General features: G+C 40.2%; 1 protein-coding gene across 17 annotated transcripts in view; it reads left to right on the top strand.

Moving 5' to 3' along the window:
* SVIL (supervillin) overlaps positions 1–24,894 on the top strand; it is a 107,555-nt gene that overhangs the window by 31,570 nt on the left and 51,091 nt on the right. For 16 of the 17 annotated variants that reach the window (XM_039710899.1, XM_039710864.1, XM_039710834.1 and 13 more), the window contains 5 exons: positions 10,011–10,077; positions 15,337–15,428; positions 20,208–20,265; positions 20,390–20,541; positions 20,948–21,614. In XM_039710899.1, coding sequence (XP_039566833.1) covers positions 20,258–20,265; positions 20,390–20,541; positions 20,948–21,614 — 827 coding nt within the window. In that variant the 5' untranslated portion in view covers positions 10,011–10,077; positions 15,337–15,428; positions 20,208–20,257. The remainder of the gene's footprint in view (positions 1–10,010; positions 10,078–15,336; positions 15,429–20,207; positions 20,266–20,389; positions 20,542–20,947; positions 21,615–24,894) is intronic. The other variant, XM_039710908.1, reaches the window with a different exon arrangement.

Here is a 24,894-nt window from a genome sequence, read left to right on the forward strand (position 1 = left end):
TTTCACATGGAAGAAGCCTTTAAAAAAGTATTTACATTTTTCCTTTAGTGTAATCTCCATAGATTTAGACAAGCAGATGCTGTGCAAACTTTCCCAGGCAGCTCTGGGAAGGCTCTTCAAATCTGACTTGTGATTAACTTCCTGGTACCCCCCTGAGCACCAAGAATGTTGGTGATTTTTGCAGGGGCCTTGGGACTGAATAAGGGCAATAAAGAGAAAAACGCCATAGCTGCCATGAATTTAAACTTGCTCTCTAGAGAACAGACTGCAGAACTGCAGCATCACTGGGTTCGCTTTTCTTTCCTCTTTAATTTTTGCTTAGCCATGCTGATTGCAAATTAAGCCTGGTACATGTGCTTTTTTCATAGTGCAGTGACAGTACTTGCTGTTGAGTGTCCTACCTTGACAATCAGCTCTTGAATAAAGCATACATTTTTCTTTATTTCTTTTCATAAATATTTAATTTTTTGAGAGAGCATTGCAACACGCCATAAACAGGATGGGAGCTGGGGTCATGGATTTCTTGTCTGCAAGGTTGCTGTCTGCCTGAGGCTTGAAAAATTATATTTCAGGGTAAGTATGCAGGGATAGGATGTGGCCTGTGAAATGTCACATTGCAGCGGTAAACAAAATGGGTGTTTTCCTTAGATGACTATCACGAAGAGCCAAAGAACTTTATTATAAATTCTTCCTTGGGCTATGCGTGCCTCTCTCTGCCCTCTTATTGGGCTTTTACCCACGTGCAGAGCTGTACAAGAGCAGCCAGGAGAAAACTCAGCAGTGTGACAGGGCTCTTTGTGGCTCCTGACTGCAGGGGGCCACTTGCTGCTCCAGGCAAGGAGACAGCCTCGTACTGATTGCAGACACTAGAAGTGCCAGAAGATGGAGAAACCCATCCTACAAACCTCGGCTGCTTGTTTTTGAGGGACACAAGTTGAAGTCTCCCAGCAGCAGTTTAAGCCTGGGGCCATCTCAGCAGCAAAGCTCTCATTCACTGCAATAGCAAAGAAGAAGTTGAGGCTTCATGACACCAGTGAAGGATGTCCACAGAGCTGTGACTGACCCTGTGCCTTCACAGTCTGAGCTGCAGCTGCTCAGAGAGCTGTGCTGTGAAACATTCTCCAGTGCTGTTTCACTGCCATGTCTTCTCAAAGTCCTTGAGCTGTTTAAAGATTGAGGTTGTCTGTGTTACTGGGAGAGGAGTTCCTGCCTTATCCTCCTTTCCAGCCATTTGCTCAGTGCAGAAATGGTTCTGTTCACACATGGCATCTTCTGTTATTGCTTTGGGCCCAGAGACAAGGGCCCAAACAGACAGGCATCTAGCTGTTGAACTTCCTTGAAGGAGCTCCTCTAATCTGATCCTACTCCTGAAGAGGAAAACCTTGGACATCTTTTAATTATGCTACAGTCTTGTCATGCAGTTTTGCGAACAGTGATATGAGAGATGGTGATGTTCCTTATTCTGAGATGTGTTCCAAAACTGAAAGATACCAAAATCTCCTTTTAGGAGATTTAATTGCTGAAATTAATAAGTGGGGTTAAATCTGAAATAGTAATCTGGAGATTGGAAGGGGATTTCTAGTGTGGGTACAAAAATACCTGTTGTTCTCCCTTTTCCCAGAGCATATTACTAAATAGCCAGTACAAAAAGACCATCCATATTCTTTCAACACATTTTGTACTACAAACCTCAGACCCCTTTAAAAATCTACTATTCAGCTTTTTTCATCTCTTTGCATATGACCTGTTTTAGAGTGCACTACACAAGCAATGCAGTGCTGAAGTTAAACTGAAGTCTTGTCCAAAACACAATCACTGGTCAAACACGAATCGTTTTGCCAGGATGATTATTTGGAAAGGATTGTATTTACTTTCCACTGGAGCGATGACACCATGTCAGGAAACTTTATTGTATTTTTAAAGTTCGTAAGAATGGCCTCAATTTAAGAAATGAAAAAATACTACTTCCCCACATACATGGGGTTTGGATGGAGAAGACAAACCTCACTGGCATTGACAACCCAAAATATGTACTGTGATTGCAAGGTGGGCTGCTGGGACATGACTTGAGCTTTTAAGTGATTGTACTGCTGAAGTTATCTTCTGGGAGATTTTTGACCTGTCCTTCAGCTTTGGTCTGGCTTCTTGAACAACTTGGCAGGGATTGCTGGAGTCTGGGAGGAAGGGGAAATAAGAAAAGGGAGTGCCTTGCCACTTCCTTTGGAAAGATATGCCTACATACCAAAAACTGACAGGGTGGCCTGGGGTAGGCAAGAAGCCTGCAGCCTGGGAGGGGAGGTCAGATGGACTGATGGAAAAGAGTGGTCTGATTTAGCCCAGTCTTCTGACCTTCATTCCTGCCGTCATCCACAGCATCTCAGATCTTGGCACAGCTCATTTTGACTGGCTAATCCAAGGATGCTCACCTTGGCCAGAAGAGCAGTTGAATAAAATTCATGAGCTCCCATGAAGAGTGGATGAAAATATTATTTCATCATTACATTTATACAGATCATTTCAGTTTTCTGTGCTGCTCAGATTCCTGTTTACCTAAGTAGCATATTTGCAGAAAATTTCATGCAGTCTCTGTGGGTTTACTTTCCTCTGCATTGTTGATTTCTTTAAAAGTTTATTTTATTTTTAGGTTTTCTTCAAACAGCTGTCATGAGCTTCTTTGATTTTTGCTTTCATGATAACTGCAAGTCACAACAAAGTATCTACCTCTCTTTATCACTTCTAAACTCTTCTAAATATAAATTCATAAGTGATCAAAATTCAAGAGGAAAAAAGGTCTGATCTTGGTGGGACCTGGTTCATAGCTCCTTAGTGCTTTGGGGCTGGCAAGCCTGTAAGTTGGGAAGTGTTTTGCAAGTCGTTTAAACTGCAGCTTTGATTAGAGCTATTAGTTTTGCCAGACAAAAGGAAGATATTTTCCTTCTCTTCCTGTGGGAAGCTTCAGAACAACATTTATCTGCCAGCTGGTCTTTCATGAGCGGTCTCAGATTTGAAATGTATACATGCTTAACCTCGAGCTCTAAGCCCAGATGACTGCAAACTTAGCTTCCCACTGGGCTGCCCCCCTTTCTGAAGGCTGAACTGTTGTTCTCTCTGTGTTTGCTTATGTTGGAAGCTGCTAATGCTGAAGAATTAATGATGGCAGAGGGGGACAAGAGCATTACTACCGATTTGTAACACAGCCTTGATAACATAGTTTGGCTGAGCACACTTGTAGGTCCTGGAGACTGGGTTATTTTTGAAGGACAAACTGCTCTTCCTCCTCTCTTCATGAAATATTTGGATATTGACTTCTTTTCCTCTGGGAAAGATTTGCTCTTAAACCTGCTGTTTTCAAACAAGAAGCAAAATGCTAAATCCAAGACTTATTTTTTTGATACCCTTGGTTGACTCTGCTGACTTCTGGTTTTTGCACCATTTTCTCCACTTCCAAAGCTGGTTAAGGGCCAGCACAGACTCCTCTTGTGATAGATGATCCCTTTTTGGTGGAAAGGAGGAAAGCAAGTGGTCAGTTACCTACAGTTCAGTATTTCAAATGATCTGTGTGAATTGCATAGCGTTGCTGTATTACCCAAAAGCTCCATCATCTCATAGTTTTAAGCAGTGTTTGCACATACCCCTCATCTTGAATCAACACTTTCAGATTCTGCACAGCAGCACAGTTTTAGTATCAACAGCAGTGCCAGGAAAGTTCAATCACAGGTCCTGTGCATGGAGCAATGGCTGATGATCACCTTCCAACCAAACATGATTTTGAAGCCAAACTCTAGGTATTTTTGTGAAGAGCTTGATAGAGATTCTTTTTTTAATTGACTATGTTACTTTCCACTATAATATCTCTTTGGACCCATGAGGTGGGTCCTGGATTCTTGACCTGCCAGCTGTGTATAGTAGGAAAAGGAGTCCTGTTTGTACCAAAGCCTATCACAGATATTTCCACTTGAAGAGACTGGCTTCTTACTGTGTCCTGTAGGCAGAATCTGAACAACACAAGCAAGAGCCCATTTAAAAATTACACAACTGTGAAAGGAATTCCAGAGTTTTCCTGTCTTTCTGCAGCTCTCTGTGCTTTCCCTTCTGCACCTCATTCACCAGGACAAAATGCTGAGGATGATTTATAGCAGAGGAATGGGGGAGCCTGACCCCTCCCTCCACAAAAACAGCCATACCCCTCCTCTCTGTTGCAGGGGACATTGCCAGACAGGGGGGGTGACATCTGAGCTGAGCTCACCTCCTTTGTTAGCCACAAGAGTTGATCCCTTTCCTAATCATAAGATCTTGTGCCTTGTTCTGGCACCTCCTGAAAAGCACACCCAGCAGAAATAAAAGGGAATATTTACCAGCAGTTAGTTGTCAGGCTGGGTCACTTGGGGAGCAGGACCTAGCAGAGGTGCTGCAGCAGGAGGAATGATGGCTAGGACTGTCTTTCTTGGCAGCCTTGAGCTATTGCATCAGCGCAGCTGTCAAGTCTAACTTTTCCTTCAACCTTGCTAAAGATTGCAGACACAAGATTTATCAAATGAGTGGAGTTTACCTGAGCTTTATCAGAAACTTCCCTTACTGTGTACCAGATGAGTTACAGATGCTTAAAAATGCTGCAAAAAAGAATACCTCTATTCACAAGATCAGGTAAACAGTCTTCAGATAGGCAGGCTTGAGAAAAGAAGGGGTATTTTTCAGGAGCAGGGTGTCTCTTGTTGCTATACCAACACATATCCTGGTCCAGAATTTCCCCATTAACTGTTACCAGCAGCTCTTAGTTAGTTCTGCCCCATTTTACTTTTGTGTTTTAAGCACACCTGCACTTATGCCTAGGCCATAAAGCACCAGATTTTCATGTTAATTGCAGGTTTGGACTAGTGCCAACAGATTACATTTTTTGTATATATTAGGCTCAAGTACATGGAAGCCTTCACAGCTGGTCAGGAGTGCACAGCAGTGTTGGTTTGTGTTCTGTTGGTAGTGCTGGGAGTGGTTAGAATTAAACACGAGAGGTGGCAAGGTTACAGGCAAAGAAAAGAAATGTGGTATGTACCATCAAATATTTCTGAACAGAGAAGGTTACTTGATGAGTCAGAGGCTTCAAGGCCATATTCCTTGTGTTAGGTGACTCTTGTTCCAGGGAGCTCTGGACTGTTGAAAGTTCAGCTAAGAAAAGGTGCTTTGATTAGGTTGACTTCAACATGATTTTATGGTTTTAAAAATAGATTAAAACAAATATCAGGTGCATTAGACAAGATGGAGTGTTTTTCTATCCATTGCAATAACTTGTTAGCATGAAGAACAGTGTTTTGTTGACCTAGATAGGCTAAATGCAATTTCATGATGAGCCAACAGCCATTAGCAGGTTTTTGGTAGAGTATGTTTTTCACTTGTGGTTTTGCAGTCTCTTTCACAGCATAATTGTTCGTATCTTGTCTGTACATTGAAGTTCCCAGCATAGATCAGGGTTCTGTTGTACCAGGCATCACAAAAGTAGGTAAGAACAGTCAAGAACTTCAGCCTTGTGTTGCTAGTCTGCCTTTTCATGATCTTGACAGCCCCAGTCCTTTGGAGAGTTTTCTACACATAGAATTTTAGACTGGTTTGGAATGGAAGGGACTTTAAAGATCATCTTATTCCTGCCAGGGACACTTTTCACCAGACTGGGTTGCTCCAAGCCCCATCCAGCATGACCTTCAACACTTCCAGGGATGGGGCAATTCACAGCTTCTCTGGACAGCCTGTTCCAGGGGCCTCACCACCCCCACAATAAAGAATTTCCTCCTAATAGCCAAACCTACCCCTCTTCAGGTTAAAGCCATTACCACTTGTCCTATCTACAGGTCCTTGTAAAGTCCCTTTCCTGCTCTCTTGTAGCCACCTTTAGGTACTGGAAGGTGCTCTGAGGTCTCCCTGGAACCTTTTCCATGCTGAACCTCCCCAGCTCTCTCAGCCTGTAATACTGACAGTAGCTGAAATCTTTTGGGAGGGAAGAAGTCTGTTGGAGGAAAGCTGATAGATGTCCCTGTTTGTTTGGATGGGGTTAAGTGCATGGACCTGTTTCAATCACAGATTTAGCACTTCTTTGTGTCTGTGTTAGACCATCAGGTAGCTCAGTGTGAGCAACTGAGCCAGGGTTATTGCACCATTGCAAACAAATATTTCCAGACTTTCAAAATTAGCTAAAAGAGCTCCAACTTTTCAATCCAAAATCCATCAAATCTGTTTAATAAAAAAAATGGTAGCTAGACAGTACTTTAGTGCAATTTTTCACCTTCTGTCTCGAATTAAAATATTTGGAGCTGTGGTGTCTGTTCTTAAATCCCTACCCCCACCAGTAATTTTGCTCATATGTTATCCATAAATCTTGTCTGTTTTAAATGTTCCAACTAATAGTTAGGCAAAACATTTAAGCATAATGCTATGATTATCAGAGTCCGTTTTTTGGCAGCCTGGGTGCTGTTTTTCTTAAATAAGCACTGCAGTTTATCCTGATTAGAGATATGAAGGAATTATTCCTCTTCTTGACATTTTTTCTGTTGTTGTTGGGGGGTTTTTTGTTTGTTTGGTTTCTTAATATGAGGATTCAGGGGTTCTGCATTCGTTTTGCAGGAATATAATGTGCAATTTGGCTGAATCTTTGAAGTGGTAATATTATAAATCTCCCAATCACCGTTGCCCAATCTGTTTTAGCATTCATGTGCCTAATTTCTGTTCGTAATCTGATTACTGGCTTGAGCTGCTCCGGCTTGCAGCCTATTGCTATGCATTTACTGTACTCCCTGGGACGCACAGCCTGACAGCTCCAGTCCTGTGCTATGAAAAATCTCTACACGATATTGCTAAGACAGGCCTAAGGGCTGTGCCTGCCTGAGAATTAGCTGCTATTGTAGTTTCTCTTTGCCGAATCCTTTGTTTGTGCAACCATGTTCAGAAATCCTTGGATCTCCAGTTATTTGGGAAATGTTAAATACTCTGAGGAGCAAGGTAAGAGTTCCAAGCAGATAAAAGAAAATGCAGTTTGTGCATGTTTAATCTCTCATCTGTATGTGTGCATGTGTAAATATTGTTTGACTGGCTCTCCTGCAGCTGCATTAGGTACTTTAGCAATCAGTATGCAGTTAGTCACTAGGCTATTTTGTTATTTCCTAAAGGGCACTTTTGAAAGATCCGATTAGATGTATCTTTTAATTAGCTTAGCATGCTACCGACTTAGGGCCTTTAAATATACTAAGTAATGCTGGAAGGTTATATCTACTTTTTCTTTTTAGATTGTTCATTTTAAATTTCCTACATATTAAATTATGGATGGTGGTTTTATCGGGTAGTTTGTGCCTAGGAGAGAGGGAACTCTACTGAACAAATGGTTAAACTTGTGAGCAAGTCTGATTTACACTTCAGTAAAGATACTCTTAATTTTGAATAAAAATATTTTAAATTGCTATAATATGATTATGAGCATGTTTAGAATTCTTCAGTAAAAAGCATAACAAAATGCTGTTGTAAATATTTTTCTTCTGTTTATAGAGTACAGTGGGGGGTTTTTTTATCTTTAAATTAACCATTGAATACGACTCTGGTAAACTGATGTTTCTTTTGTGGGCATATTTATTGTCTTTTGATGCAGAATTGTTTACTTTTCCCCCTGTGTTTGTATTTAAGACTTCCATATTGTGGTAAGTAAGTTTTATTGGACTTTAATCCCCCCCACATGGTGTTTAATTTGAACAGGAGGAAATACATAAAATATCAAAACTCTGTAATGGAATTTAATTGTCTGCTAAGTTTTTCTGTGTTTGGGATGAGGGAGAAGATTGGGAGTCACCCCTGTGAAACACAGCAAAGTTTTGAGATGATTTTGAGGCATTAAAGATGTGGTGTGTATGAATGTTGCTGAATGTGTTTAAGGGGTGCAAGAGCTGATGTGCCCCTCCTAGCAGCCCTTCTCCCTCTCTGCTCCCAGGGAAGCAGTGCAGGCTCCTTTCTTCCGTTCTCATATTCCCTCCCCAGTTTTGGCTGGGCTAGGCAGAATTTCTCTGTGGTCTGCTTGTGGTTTTCATGGTGGACAGCTGTTCCAGTGCCAATAATTCTAGGATGGGTTGCATCCTGTTAGAACAGCTATAAATTTAAGATATGCCTGGTTCTGATTAGCTAAGCTGATATTGAGCTGGGCTTTGGAAGTTAGTGCATAGTCCTCTCAACGTAATGTAAATCTTGCCTTTGTAGAGGATCCATATGGCTCAGAGTATTCTTTTTAGTGCTGTAGTGTAAAATATAATGATTTATATACCATTCACACTGTTTTTCTTACAATATTCTGTTTTGATCTAACAAGATGTTTTTGTGTAATCTATGTACTTTATTCTCCATTTAATGGAAAGAGAAAATGAATGTTAACAAAAACAGGAAAAGTTGCCTATTAAAGTTGAAGACTGCTATTAGCAAAGCTGCTTGAAATCTGCACTGACTTGTAGCAGATGCCTACAAAATGCCTTGTTGCACATCTTAAGCTTCTTTATCAAGTTGGTAAAATCATCTTTTTTTTCTGTTACTTTTTAAAAGTTTTTTCAATCTTTATACCTGTAGAGATGGCAGAAGGAAATGATGCACATCTTAAGCTTCTTTGTCAAGTTGTTAAAATCATCTTTTTTGTCTGTTACTTTTTAGAAGTTTTTTTCAATCTTTATACCTGTAGAGATGGCAGAAGGAAATGGAAGAGGATAAGAGGTTTTGAAATGCTTAGACAAAATGTACATTCTCTAAATTAAGACCCATATTGTCAGCTATAATAAGTTTCATTAAACCCTTTCTGCAAAAATAAGATACATTCTACCCAGACATAAAATATTGTGCATAAACAAAAATATATTTTTTTGCACTTAGGTCTTCCTTGAAATAGTTAATTCTCAGCTCTGAGGTAGAGTAATAGGAGTGTAGCTGCAACTGAATTGTTCTAAAGTCTGGACTGTGTTCTAAAGTCTGGGTCTGTTTTTGAAAAATAAAATGATTGCTGTGTCAGTGACCAACTGTTTATTAATGTAGGGTCTTGGGTAGTAGATTTAATACAGATGGGGACGGAAGGCAATTTTTCATTGGGAGTAAGTTGTCAGTAGCTCCATGTGGTTTTGCACAGCAGTCCCAGACAGGACCTGCTCCCTGGCTGGCAGTGCTCTGGGGTGTCTTGGTTGCATCCTCGCTGAATTGAGGGATAGGGTACTTGGAACACTGTTCCCTCCTGCCACTGGTCATCATTTAGACCCTCTGGTGATGCACTTGATTGCAGAAATGAAAAAGTTTAATCTAGGAGAGGGTGGGGACATTGCCCATTGCTTGTTATGGTTCACACAGTTTTAGGAACCAGAGGCTTTGTCATACATGCTTTTTTAACATAAGGCTGCAATTTTGCTCTCAGTGTAAACATGAGTTCCTCTGTGAAGTGCATCTTGTAAGGCTATTCAGAAAAAAAAAAAAAAAAAAAAAAAGGAAGCTTCCGTACAGTAGACAATCTTCAGAAATATTTCTGTCATGGATGGTGTAATACTGTTGCAACAAATCCTCAGCTGAGCATCTCTTGGCTTCTGCAGTGAATATGCAGTTTTTATAGTATTGCCAGGCTGCAGCCAAAAAGGCTTTTGCTGCTTGCAGCAGTTCTCATTTTTGCGGAGTGCTTCATAAACATGTCCATTGCCCATTTTATAAGCTGGGAAACAGTGAGTTCAAATGATCACCTCAGGCTGTATTGCTACACCACAGATATTAGGAATAGAACATGGCAGTTCCATAAAGTGTTGATGCTTTTGATGTGTCTACTGTCTGTACTCATTTTTGCAAAGCTTTGGTTTTTCACCATCTTGGACATGCCAGCTGGTGCTCCTTTGATTAGAGAGAAGGCCTCTGCACACTCTTTTGCAGGGGAAAAAGGTTATGCTTGGAAAGTATAACCTAGTGTACCAAAAGTTCCCCATTTATTACAGGATCTTCAAACTGATGTGATTTTTTTTTCTGTTTCACAGATTTTGCCAAAGGAAACTCAATCAGATTTAAGCCTTCACGACTGCTCCTAAGGAAGAGAGCGTTAAGGTGAGGTCAAGCTTTTCTCACCCAGTGAAGATGGCTGGGTGCAGTAACTTTCCTTCATTGCTTGAATCTACATTTATTCTTTTGTCAGGAAAAGTGATTATTGGTCCTCTCACAGGACCAAGCTTTTGCATAGAGCAGATGCTCTGATCAAGCATTGAAAACACCAACTGCCTCTAAAGTAATGTTAAATTTTCTAGCTGAAGGGAAAGTCCCACTGTGCACTGAGCTTCCTGCCATTGCAATGCCCATTTTAATGCCCATTTTTCCTTGCATGGCATGGACAGAGTACAAACATCCAGTCTGAACCAGCCTGGAAGACCTACCTGTCTGTAAAAGCAGATGGCTGAAGTGGGTGAATTAATTGTACATCCTTGCAGGGAGCAGTCTGGGGGAGAGAGAAGAAGTGGACACTGCAGAGATGAATGGACTGGTGGTGTTGCTTCCATGCATGTGGCTGCCTCATGGTCTGCTTTCTTAGGGCACAGTTGCACAAGGCTGAGTAAGGGGATACAATTAAACAGTTTAACAAGGCAGGTCACATTCCCTCTCTCTTCCTATCCAAGCTGCCTTGGGTGTCCATGTTTCTGCTTGCTGGACTCATTCACAGTGGCACAGAGAGGAGGTCAGGAGTTGGGAATTGTCCCTTGCCCCAGGAATCAGCTGTGTCATTGGCTCAGCTGCACAGGAGTCCACCTGGCACAGGTGCACAGGCACATCTTTGTGAGCTTCTTTTCAGTCAGTGCACACACCTAGAGCACACCTGGTTCCCTGCCATGCTGGTTCTTAGGTCCTGCAGAGGGAAGGAGGGAATGGATGTACAAGACACTCGCTGCTATGAAAGCAGGTAGGGGAAAGTAGCAATGAGAGCAGGAGAGAAGGACATGACTTAAAATTGACCTTTTACATAAGAGTCCAGGGAAGGAGGTTCTCCTGGAGGTAGAGAAAGAGAAGAAAAGTGAAGAGTGAGCACCTAGCTGGCAGGTGTACAAGTGGGTTCTGTACTTCAATCATAAAATCACAGTATATGCCACAGCTTTAATTGGGATGGCAGGTCAGTGTTACCAGTGGCATTTGGGTCAAACTTCTGGTTGCTTTTGAGCATGTAACTAGGTTAGTGGGACAGCTATTTAGAAACCATATGCTGCTGCTGCTGCAGCAGATGAAGTTTTCAGCCTGGAATCCCTGATGTGCAGCATGCAGCTCACACTCACTTTGGAAGTTGCCAGAACAGTGTAACTACTGAGACCGTCAAGTACTCTACTAATCCTGCATTATACATTGTTTATAAAGAAAAACTATTGAGATTGTGAAATATTGTTGCATGTGTTTTAACAGGAATCATCTGAATTCCTTAACAATGGAGAGCATAATGAGTTTGTTAGGGACCTGAGGCCAAGCCACACACAAATCCTGTGTGAAACAAACTGGTGGAACCTCATGCTGTTGATTGCATTTCATGAATGCAATCATGATCAAACCATATTTCAAGCAAGGAAAGGACAATAAATTTGTTCCTCTTTCAATATTCAAATTTATCAGCAACTTCAAGAAATAATTCTTTCAAACATCTGGTTAATTATTTTTTATGTAGAGAAACCCATGTATTCCCTAATTATTTTAATAATAAATGTGTGTAGCCTAACTGTTGAGTGCAAAAATTCATAGTGCTGCTGCTCAGAATCTGCACCTGAATTTACAGCATGGCTAGATGTAGTTGTGTTTCTAGAAGTGGGGTTTGAATGAGTTTGAAAGTACAATATATTTGGCAATCCAAGTCTGACTATCTGACTGCTTAAGCAACTGAATTGATGCTGCAACTGCTCCTCCACCGTAGAAACTAATAAAGCAGGCAAAGGTCTGGAAAGGTCTGGAAAGATCCCTTTGAGTATTTCTAGAAGAGAGGTTGGAATGAGTTTGAAGGTACAATATATTTGGCAATCCAAGTCTGACTATCTGACTGCTTAAGCAACTGAATTGATGCTGCAACTGCTCCTCCACCGTAGAAACTAATAAAGCAGGCAAAGGTCTGGAAAGGTCTGGAAAGATCCCTTTGACAACAAAGGGAGGTCTTGTTAAGGATTTACTTATGAGTTTGTTTTTTAAAATACTTATAAATGGTGATGAGTAGCCTCCTGTAATTTTTTTTCCCTATTTGGAATTGCCTTAACATCATTCCAACTCAATTTAGATTCTTGATGAATGTTCTTATTGAACACTGTGACATGTCCTAAATATGCCTACTTTCATTTTTAGAATTAATTTGATGTATGTGTCTATAAATACTCAATTGTTTGGCTTGACTCTCTCATCTTCAGAGCAATGCTGTCTCTGAATCCTCTGTGCATGGGAAGGCAATGTAATTATGCATTGGATTAAAATATTTGGGTTTTCTCATGTGCAAACATTTAAAACAAGCAATTCCACCTGCAGCTTAGCAAGAGAGGGCCAAAAAAAACAACAACAAAACGTGTCTGATGAGATAAAACTCCTAAATTGTGGGTAAAATATTGTATGAAAATTGTTAGTCTTTAGAAAATAGACAGTAATGATTGACAGTCTGTCCAGAGGGAAGTAGAAAATGAGGGCATAAGGGAAATTGTGAAGGGACTTTCACAAAGCAGATAACCTGTGATGCTGTCTAGTGCAGTGAGGGTTAAGCTTAGGAAGTTTGTGGTTATTTAAGGAATTTTAATGAAATCTGCCAGTGAGCAAAGGCTGCAAGCCACCCTCTGTATAAAGGAGGAGGGAGCTCCCATACAGGAAGAACTGGATGACCTTGAGGAGTAATAGAAAAAGGATGTAATGTAATAATACTAAGTGCACATTTGTGCATTGGGGGCTGATAAATTTTTCTGTCACTTGCAACTGATGAAAGGAAAGCCTTTGCATATTAGTTTCTCATGCAGGATTGAGCATCCCATACAGTGTATATGTAAAAAGGCAAATGTGTTGTAGGTCCCAGCATTCAGCTAGGTATATTATAATGCTTTCTCTATTTAAAAAAATCATATTTTCATAAGATACTGCTGAGACCCAAGTCTGGAATGAAGACTATCCAATTCTGGTCACCAGATACAAAAAAAGATTACTTAAAACTGGAATAAGTAGAGGACATTGTAACAGATAATCAATGAGACTGAGAGCCTGTCCTAAGAAATCCAAGTACATGTAGATAACCTCTTTTAAGAAAAATAAGCAAGGTAAGTGACAACACTGGCACGAGAACAAATGGATGGAAACCCAGTGACAGACATTTAAAAAGGATTTAAAGGATCTCTGCCTTCAAAGTCGCTAGAACTCCCTGGAGGGGAGGAGCAGGAGTGAATGTAACTAGTTTACAAGCAATCCAATAATACTGTTGTTTATAGAACCATCAGGCTAGTGCCAGTCCTGATTCTGTTCTTTTACCCTTGGAAATTCACATGGGAATTAGGCATAGTGGTGGGTGTTTATGCATAGTTCATTTAAATAAGGATCTTGCTCTTCAGTGAATGCTTTTCTGTACAAAGCCCCTTGTTTAGGGAAGCTTAAGGTGCTGCACTGTCACAGGCATTATGAAAGCAAGTGGAGATACTGCTAAATAAAGCCCAGGTATTCAAAAGTCTGAATGACTTTGAAGCTCATTCCAATGAGCTGGATCCTTCAGCACTTTTGTCTTAAGTAATTAAGTTGATTTGGCAGAATAAATTTGGGGTTGGTTTATAGCCTTAGGCCAATATTATTTGCATTTTTCAAACTCATCCTCAGCTAAAAGGAGTAGAAGCTGCTTTCACATGGGAACTGGGTATCTCTCCATCCAGAAGTGTGTCTGTAAGAAAATAATATATTGTGAGACTAGTAAGAATTACAAGTGTTGGCATTGTGGGGTCAGGCATAGAAAAACATCCAGTTAACTGTCTGAGTCTCTGCCCAGTCTCAAATGACACATGGATCCATTTGCTTGTGGCTGCTCTTTTTTCATTGTGTTTTGCTTTTTGTTTAGTTCAATTACCATGTGTTTGCTGTGTAAGGACACACAGTTCTCTCTAATGGACAGCTTATTGCAGCTCTCCATCTTCTATTTGTTATTTTCTGTAGTGGATAACATTGCTTTTCTTGGCAGTACCTGGAATAATTTCTCTAAGTGCAGTTGTTGGAGACAATTTGCAGCAGGTGGCATGGTGCCTGGTTGTGACACAGCCCAGTTTCTTCATTGTCATTTCAAGGGTTTTATTCTCCCCTCAATATCTTAAAAAGGGATGTTATTTATAAACTATATATTTACAAATGAGAATACTTGTGAAACATAGTCAATATATGTTAAAACTCTTTTTAATGAGAATTATTCTTTGGAAATCGTGAGTACAGAATTCATACCCTTGAAAATAAAAGCAGTCATTTAAAATCTTTCCTAAGGAAGGTTTTTCCAACAATAAGATTGTGCAGTTTTTCTTATCAGAATGACATTAAATCATATGGCACACCACTACTGTGACAAAATAAAGAACCTGGGATCACTGTGAGGATTTATATCTGTTACACCTGTTTACACAATCTACTAAAGGCTTTGAGACCATTATAAGTTTTCTTATGCCCAGCTGGGATAGTCACAATGGCTGAATACAATAATTTGTTCTCTATTTTTATTGACTGAAGAAAAAAAATCTTGCTTACAAGGAGGAACACTTCCTCCAAAAAGGTCTCTGTAGACAGTTGGGATCTACTTTAGACCGTTATGACACCTACATTTTACAGTTAAATTTTGCATATTTAATGAATATGTTTAAAGAAATATTTGTTCCATCTAAATGGGCAGTTTTCCTGTTTTAAAAAGACATGGTATAAAATCAAATGATCTGGTATTCCTATTAGCATATTATAAACTGTGTAAGATCCAGAAAACAGTAACAACAGCAGAGTTGTGCAGAAGGCATCTAGGTGGAGTGTACATGCAGTACTGCATTTGATGACATGTTTTAATATTTATGAAGAGCTATTCAATATAATTATTTTAAATGTACTTGCTTAGTGTAGAGCATTTTGAAGGCAGTCAGTAATTTAATGCAAAAATGTGTCACAGTCAGCTCCAAACAAGTTTCAAATTATGTTAGGTTTGGCTTTCTGAGTTTCTTTGGGTTATTTCTTAGCTCATTCTTAAGGGAAAATATTTTCTTTGGTATCTCTTTTAGACTATCTTGCAGTAAATTGGTTATGTCTTGGGTTTGTTTGATTTGTAGCAGAGACATCCACAGTTTTCTGTAAACCAGATGTTGCTTTCAGTTTTCAGAAGGAGTTCTCACTTGAAGATAAAGAAGAACTTGCGAACAGCACAAAGGATATTGATGCTAATCTCTTAGCAGTACTTCCCAAAGGTAAGTAAGGGAGACATATTATGAACACAAGTGGTAATTTAACAGCATGTGAAGTTTCATCTATGCAAGTACAAGGCACAGTTAAAATCACTTAAGCACAGATATTTTGTAAATGAGTTTTCTCTGTGAAGTATGCATGAAGGATGAAACAGGATGAACCACAATGCTCTTTTGTGAGACCTTCCTACATCCCTGCTTTAAAGTTCAGCTTTGTTTACCTGGTTTCAATAGGTTAGTAGTTGAAATCCAAAACTTCAGAGAGTTTCTTTTTACAGTCAGATTAATCCTGAGTTCAAAAGTATTAACTTGACTTGTTAAGAGTCATAGCTCTTTCCAGGCCATTTGGTGGTTGGTGGAGTCACTGTGCTTGCATGACCAATTGATTGCAATTGAATTTTTGTCTCGCATGCTAAATGGCCTGCAGTACATATGGAGTTTAGTTTGGGAGATATTTTTTATTTTCCAAACTTCTATCTTAGTCTGAGTAATTTCTGAAGAAAACAGCAGTTCCATCTTTATCATTTGACACAGTTGAGGTAGAGGCAAGAATTAATTCTCTTGAATTATTTAGAGAAAATCATAATGTGCTTGACCCCCAAAGGGTGACATTTAACTGAAGAACTATGTGCAACTGGCGCAAAGATGTTCATTTCCTTCAAGGATATTATGAACATCAGAACTTGGATTAAAATTGTGTGTGTGTATGTTCTGGTGATTTTTACTCTTTTCAGACAAGCTACAAGGCTAAATGCACTAATTCCAACATAAAGGAACTGTCTTGCTCTTTTAATGCCATTTGTTGCAGAGTTCCTCTAGAAAGGAGCACTTCTTCCAGCATAACATTTAAGTGCTATATAAGTGACATGCTTGCTTTTCAATATGATCATGACAGACGTTCAGAAAGAAACATTGTTGGCAAAATGATGGAATAGAGTGATGTGCATTTATACAATACAGACTTCTGACAGCACCAGACAGTAATAATCCATAGTCCCTCATTATTCCTTACACTTAGCCTTATAGTCATGTGGCCACCAACTTAACTGAGCCTTCACTTGAGAAACCTTATCTGTAAGTTGCTTCAGAGGATGAACTAATTTCTATTTCAGGATGTTTCTATTTTTCAAAAAAAATATTCTTATAATGAAGATATCGTATTTGGTGTGTACCAGACTTAAGAAAGAGCAGTGGGAGCTTTTGGTTTCATTCCAGTGGGACTACTTAAAGACCAGGGCTTTTTGAAAATCCAGGTTATTTTCTAGACCCTAATTTTGGTCCAGGTTTGCATATGTTGAGAAATTGTAGGAATATGTTTACTTTTCAACTGATACAAACTGAACTGAGGCCTGCAGTTGAGCATTGAACCTGTCAATGCACCTTTGCTGGCATAAACGGAAGATAAATGCTTTTCCAGCTTAGTTTTAAGACCATCACCTTTCCAGTTGTGGAGAGGAGGAAGTAGGAATGAGGCTGGTAGGCTTTGCTGTTCTGCTAAATTTTCCTGTGTTGCAATGGTTATTTACCATCTGAGAAATTAGTCCTCTGGCAGGTAACTTTTTGATCCATTGTGAAGTCTATCCAGGCTTCACAAGTGTACATGCTCCCCCTCTATTATCAACTTTTGGAAGGCTTAATTGAGTTTTTACAGCTTCTGTATTGTAAAAAGAAGACTGCTCTCACGTGGCTCCAACTTTATTTACATATCCCTTCTGCAGCTGTCAAAAAGGGCTTTCAGCATAAACATGTTTATATACTGTAGCAAGTTTTGAAAGACTTCTATGAATATATATTTCTATAAGAAATATTTCACCTTAATTTAAGGAGTTTTTAAAATATAAGATGTGCTCCAAATGTACTTTTTGTTTTTCATTCTGGGTCAACATACAGAACAATATTTTTTTTCCTAAATAATGGTATTCCAAAGTAAGTTTTGTTTCGAAGGACTACAGTTGCCAAAGTTAAGGTGCCTCTTGACAGATTACCTCAGAGGGTGTCCTACCACAGCATCCTGCTCAATATCCTGAAATAAAGCCTCAAGTTCACAGCTGTTTCTGAGCTGTGGCTGTTCTTCCCCTTGCCCTTAACTGACCAATGGTGCTTACAAAGTGTGTTGCCATTAAGTAATCTGGATAAGGACCTTTTAACGTGAAATTAATTATTTTAAGCTTCTTAATCTTTTCTTGTGTGCTGAATCAGATTTTTGTGCTACTTTTTAGGTAAAAGTGTTGCTGTTTTTAGCACTCCCATGGTGTTGCTTGTGATGGTCACATGGGAAAACATCCCATGGACAGATGGGAGTTGGCACCAACATACTCAAATTGTCAAGTAAAAAGGAGAAATCTGGTCACCTAAATTTGCAAGGACTAACCAGTGTCCTTGGGAGTGAAATGTCTCCAACTGGTTTTTACGTTTCGAAGTAAAATATTTTATTCATCAAAAAGAAACTAGTCTAATTCTTCTAGAACTAGACTAGAAGCTTTTCTTCATTTTGTCTTCTTTTGGTTTTGCTTTTTTGTGGTTCTTTTTCCCTCATTACCAAAACAAGAATATTGCTGGAACTGCTTTCCCCAAAAAAATTCTGCAGGTGTTGTCCAATTTAGCTGAAATTACTTCTGTAATCTCAAGCTTGGAAAAAGTGTAAGGCAGCATAGAGTAGTCCCATGCTATTTTTATCCCGTGTTTGGGGAGGTGTTGGGAGACATTTTTCATGAGACCAGTGCTCTTATTAGGACTGCAGAGTGGTAGTAGAATCTCTGGAACTTCAGCTAGCATGCAGCAAGAGAGTGTTGAACTAATGCTTTAGGAGTTCTTTGGATGTTCCACATTTCTTGTATGTGGACAACTTATAGTCAAGTTTCCTTTTCTGGGGGTGGGGGGAGCGAAGACTTTCACTAATAAATGAAGCTGTGCTTTAGAGATTTACTAAAGCTGTGTAAAAGACCTGTTCTCTGATGATGGTTTTGGTGACTGTACAGACTAATGACTGGGAAGAAAAAAGGATCCGGGTTTGGATGGAATGTGATTTTAGTAACTCTGAACTCTGGAGGCCTTTGACTCTTCTGAAGACAGATAATTATGGGTTTTGTTTTGAAATGTTGTATATACATAGCCAACAGATGGAACAGAAAACCTCTAAAAGCTAGTGGAACATAATTAAACAATAGATTTGGGGAGGTGAGAGCAAATTCTTTATGAGAAATCATTTCCTTTGATGCGGATCTGAAATGAAGGCTGGTTTCAAATGGGCAAATTCTCTCTTTAATACAGTTCCATTGCCAGCACCACTTGGGTAGACAGGGCAACAGTGGAAATTGCTCGTGCATTGAGAGAAAAATCTGTGAAAACACAACATAAGGGTTCATCTTTGCTTTGGTGTTGGTTGAGGATCAGAATGTGTTAATTCTTGCTGATCCTCCACATTTTATCTGTAGTCCTACTTTCAGACTTTACAGCTTGTGAGACAGATGTGGCAGTCAATGTCAAGAGTATCTATCTATGAGATGTGAGCACTGGTATTGAGTACAGCAAACTTCCTGGATGAGTCAGCTGAGCTGGAACCCTGACTAAGCCATGCATGTTAAGTTCTTACAGTAGAGGGAAGGCAGAACAGGTGCATCTGACCTTTAAAAGGGTGGTGTTTCAATAATATTTATCTTTAAGTATCTAGAGCAATGAGATCTGGTAGCAAGCAAAATAAGCTGATAGGTTTACCTCTGCAGTGGAACAATGTCAGCTAGACACTCCTGACTCATCAGGTGTTTCTGATGGCAATCTCTGCCACTTTAGCAGGCATAGACTTTCACTTGCTTTAACTTTTGATCCCTGGGTCAACAGGGTTAGAGCCCCAGTGGTGCATTGGCTCAAGAATAGGTGCACACAGCTTTCAGCACCACATTTGCCAAGGCCACAGTATGGGGAGGGGAGGTGTGGATGTGCATGTCTGTGTGTTAGGCACACCCCACCCCAGTCCACTGCTTCCCTGGACAGCCTGGGCAGTTTCTCTTCCTGGTGGTAAGAAGTCACACTGAACTTATTTGTGTAGCACTCACTGCTGCACTGTGGTTTGCACGTGCACATGTGTGTGTATATATAGGGATTACTTCATCTGTCGTGTCTCCCCTTGGTTCACTACAATTTTGTGAACTGTGGCAGCTGTCTGCTGGCACTTAACACCAGCAGAGAGTTCAGGGGAAAAGAAGGAAAGTATGTCCAATTAAAACTACAAGGGAAAGTTAGCAAAGTGATTAACCATGCAAGAGTACCATGATGGTGCATGGTAATTTTCACTTAATCAATGAGTCACTGGGATTCTTGAGATTTGATCAATATAAGGGTGTGGAGGAAAGTAAGGGAGAGGGGACCTCTTCCTTACTGCTTCTCTTTAAACATGGTCACTCCCTGACCTTTGAGTAGGCAGGGTAAGCAGACTTTCCGTACTACATGGTTTTGAAATGGGTTACTAGGGCATGTAAGTTTGACTTCAGCTAATCAAAATACAACTTTTCAAGTATATACTGGATCTTGAAAACTGCTAGGATGGGCATAGGAGATTTGGGATTAGCCTGGAAGTACTTAGAGGGGAGGAGTACTTGGTGCCTAATGCACTTTTGACGGCACAACCTTAATAAACGAGGAAAACAAGAGGAAAATGCTCATTTCCTCACAAAAGCTATTTCAAACCACTGAACTTTATTTGACTGTTCCTTCTTATTCTAAAGCATTTTAGCAAGTTTCTGAAACTTATTGTTTTATAAGCTACATAATCTTTTGTTGTCTCAGTTTCAGAATTAAGAAAACTCTTTGAACCAAACAACCGAGATTTTTTGGAAATGAAAAGGTAAAGGACAAAAAGTGTTTGGCCTGTAAAACAAAACACACGACTTGTTTTGTTATCTCCTCATAGAAGCTCTGCCCTCAAATCTTCAAGATGCCTGTTTTCACATTTTTCACATATTTTTCAGAAAAGAAAGAATAGCTAGGCGCTTAGAGGGAATTGAAAATGATACACAACCTATGCTTCTACAAAACTGCCCAGGATCAGTCACACACCGTTTGCTAGAGGAAGATACACCAAGATATATGCGTGCAACTGACCCATACAGCCCCCACTTAGGTAAGTGGCACATGGCAGTCCATCTTGCACTGCTGAATTACTTCATGTTTGCTACACTATCAGCCTCAAAGCTCTTCTACAGAAGAGCTCTGTCAGGTTGTTTGGGGTTTTTTTAGTTTGCCTTTTAAGTCTTCAGTTGTCTTACTTGAAAAATGTTGATTGTTCTTATTGCTTTAAAATAACTATTTGAATTGAGAACTGTTACTTATTAAAGAATTATTCCTAATACATATTTTCAAATTGTTTGTGTGTGCTTTTGGAGACAAAAGTGCAAAATATAATGTGTCTCTGCATTCACTGTGATTTGTAAGAAAATGGAAAGCTTTTAGTTTAATCAGTTTGAGTGGTGGGTGGGGTACCTGGGGTTTTGGGAAGGACTTGCTCATGTATGTTGCACTTTTGACAGGAAGATCAAATGAAGAGGAGGAAACTTCAGATTCTTCTCTAGAGAAACACCCCAGATCATCCAGATACCGATCAGAAACCACAGGAGGTAATACAGAGCCCTTGTACAGTACAGCAAACATGGATGTCCAGGAACTAGAGTCAAAAGCAGAGAGAATAGCTAGGTACAAGGCGGAGAGGCGACGCCAGCTGGCAGAAAAGTATGGATTATCTCTTGAGTCTGATTTGGATTCTGACTACTCACCCAGATATACACGGGCAAGGAAAGATCCTGACAGCGTGGAAAGAAAGGGAGTGAAAAGTGAAAGGCAAGATGATGAAAACAAGGACTATGGCACCCTCTGTTTTTCCAGGACTGAGACAAAGGCATCAAAGAGTGTGATTTCTGATTCCAAAGAATACTCCAGCCGTGAAGATAAAGATGGCCTCTCAAATGGAAAAAGTGTTAGAAAAGCAGATGACAGTGCCATTAGACAGCCTTCTGACCCTTCAGCAACCTTGGATAGTTCTGTCTCCCTTTCACTTTCTGGACGAGACTCTTCCTGCTATAATGAAGTGCCAATACCACCAAAGCAAGCCCCCCGAGAGTCCCTCTCTCCACCGAAGCGGGCAGCCTCACCCACCCACTTGCAGAATGACCAGCCCTTGCACAGTAACAGCAGACAAAGGTAAGTATGATTTCTATTCTTTGTTTTGCTGTAGATTCCTTTATCTTAATCAGCTCCTGCATCAGTCTACAGTATTAATGAGAATGTATTTATTACCCTTGAAGAATGTATTTAGTTGCTTTGGATGTCTCGGGCAGGCTGGATTAATTTGGTTTATTTTATCAGTGTCTGATACAAGGAAGTGGCTATGTATTTCTCTAATTAGCTATGTCCTTGGTTTAACTTTATATTTATAGAATTTTTGCTAAAATTAGGCCCTTTCTGGGGAGGACACAAACTAGAAATTGAAGGAGTTATGGTTCTAAATCCCCATGGGTTTTATTTTTTGGCTTTTTAATAATCTGTTAGAGCAAGTCTTTAACTTTCTTTCTTCTGTGGAGAGGACACAAACTAAAAATTGAAGGAGTTATGGTTCTAAACCCCCATGGGTTTTGTTTTTTGGCTTTTTAATAATCTGTTAGAGCAAGTCTTTAACTTTCTTTCTTCTATATCTTGTAATTGTTGGCTGGGAGCTTCCAAGTAGAGGCAAGCTGTTTCTCGGTGAAGATTTGAATATCTTTATGATGCCTTCTGCCACAATAAAACAGTTTGCAAACTTGAAAGCTGAAGAGTGTCTTAGGTCAGTTGAAATAATAGTTGATTTGTTTTCCTGATGTAAAAGTGTAAAAACCTTTTTGAACGGTAGTAATCAATTTTTCAGATCATATCAGGCATATTTGTGCATGAAGGGGCAGAGGGTAGAGATAAAATTCTATTGCTTTAGACTTGACAAATTTACTATGGTAATAGGGTGACCAGATTCTTCCAAAAGAAAAAAAAAATTAGTTTCCACCAATTTTACATTAGAATTTCTCAGTGTGGTATAGAAATACTGTCAAATTCTTATGATAACTGAAAATAATGTGTGACTAAGAATTTTTTTGAAGTATGATTTTCTCTAAGTGTGAGTCTTTAATTTCTTGGTAGGCAGATAGAAAATAATAACTGTAAAACCTTAATTTAAAATGTTGCAACTAAAAATTATGTAAATGAGAACTCAATTTTATACATACTTGTTGACTATTTTTAATAAACTGAGGTAATTGGTATAAACTCAACGATTTTTGCTTTCCATAGGGCACAAGAGCTTTTCAGTTCCCAGTTGTGAGAAATCAGGGGGAAAAAAGGGAAGACACCAACATGGATTATTAAAGAAGTAAATGCACAGTAGTGAACAGAGACAGGTGTTTTGGGAAGAGTATAGGGACACTGCCCAGTTGTGTAGAGATGAGGTTAGGAGGGGCAAGGTGAAGCTGGAACTGACCTTGGCAAGGGATGCAAAGCAGAGCAAGGACTTCTACAGGTGTGTTAGCTGGATATGGAAAGTCAAAGTAAAATGAGTAAAAACAGATGAGGAGAAGGCTCAACTACTTTTTTTGCCTCAGCCTTCAATAGCAACCTCTTTTTCTACACCTCATGAGTGGGTGGACAGCAGGGTGCTGACTGGGGAAGCAAAGTCCCTCCCACTATAAGAACAAAATCATGTTCCTGACTGTCTGAGGAAACTGAACAAAAATAAGGCTGCAGGGCTCAATTAGATTTATCCTGGAGTCTTGAGGGAATTGACTGATATATCTCCATGATATCTGAGCAGTCAGGTGAAGTCCCAAGTGACTGGAAAAAGGGAAACATTGCACCCATCTTTAAAAAGAGTAGAAAGGAGGATACTGGAAACTGCTGCCCTGTCAGCCTCACCTCTGTACCTGGGAAGATCATGGAACAGATCCTCTCAGAAGCTATGCTAAGGAACATGGATGACAGGGAGGTGATTCAAGACAGCCAGCACAGCTTCATCAAGGCCAGTCCTGCCTGACCCGTCTAGTTGCCTTCTGTGGTTGAGTGACTACGTAAGTGGACAAGAGAAAGGCTACAGATGTCTCTGTCTGTGCTCCTGCAGTTCCCCACAGCATCCTTCTCTGAACTGAAGAGCTATGGATAGATTGTTCAGTAGATGAGGAATTGGTTCACAGCTGCATCCAGGGAGTAGTGGTCAACAGCTCAGAGTCCTGATGGACATAGTGACAAGTGGTGTCCCTTAAGAGTCTCTTTGGGGACCAGGGTTATTTAGTGTCTTCCTCAATGACACCAGGGGGTTGTGTGCACCCTCAGAGTTTTGCAGATGACACCAATTCGAGTGGTGTGGTTGGCACTCTGAAGGATGGGATAATCACCCAGAGGGGCATGGAGAAGCTTTAGAAGTGGGTTCATCAGAGTCTCATGAGGGCTTTGGTAAGGCCAAGTGCAAAGTCCTGCACCTGGGCTGGGGCAAGCCCCAGGAGTACCAGTACAGGCTGGGGGTGAAGGGATTGAGAGCAGCTCTGCCAAGAGCTTCGGGGAACTGGTGGATGTGGGGCTGGATGTGAGCTGGCAATGTGCACCTGCAGCCCCGAAAGCTAAATGTGTCCTGGGCCACGTCAAAAGGATCATGGTCAGCAGGTTGAGAGAGGTGATTCTGCCCCCCTACTTCACTCTCTTGAGATCCCCCCTGGAATACTGTATCTGTAATCCTCAGCACAGGAAAGACCGGGAGTGTTGGAGCAAGTCCAGAAGAGAGACACAAAAATAAGCAGAGAGATGGGGTACTTTTCCTATGAGGAAAGGCTGAGAGAGTTGGGGCTGTTCAGCTTGGAAAAGAGAAGGCTCCAGGGAGATCTGATTTCAGCCTTTCAGTGCTGCAGGAGGTGATTATGAGATTGGAACAGACTTTTTAACAGGAACATTCCTCCTTTCTGATAGGACAAGGAGGAATGGTTTTGAACTAAAAGAGGGGTAGATTCATACTAGATATAAGGAAGAAATTTTTTACAAAAAGGCTGGTAAAACACTGGCACAGGTTGTCCAGAGAGAAGGTAGATGCCCCATCCCTGGAAGCATTCAGGGTGATGTTGAATGGGACTCTGAGCAGCCTGATCTAGTTGAAGTGTCCCTGCCCATAGCTTAGAGATTGGACTAAATGACCTCTAAAGGTCCAATCCAACTATTCTGTGAGCAGTAACATAATACAAATTGCTGATTGCATTATCTCTAATTTCAGATTTTTTTTTCTGGATGAGGCTTTGGTCAGTATTTGCATAAAACAAATTTCCCCTAATTGCTGTCTTTTGAAGGAAGCCATCTGCACCGATCAAGATGTAGGCTCCAGGGAGATCTCATTTCAGCCTTTCAGTGCTGCAGGAGGTGATTATGAGATTGGAACAGACTTTTTAACAGGAACATTCCTCCTTTCTGATAGGACAAGGAG

The sequence above is a fragment of the Passer montanus genome, unplaced genomic scaffold (assembly GCF_014805655.1).
Source record: "Passer montanus isolate IOZ18808 unplaced genomic scaffold, ASM1480565v1 scaffold10, whole genome shotgun sequence".
NCBI lineage: Eukaryota > Metazoa > Chordata > Aves > Passeriformes > Passeridae > Passer > Passer montanus.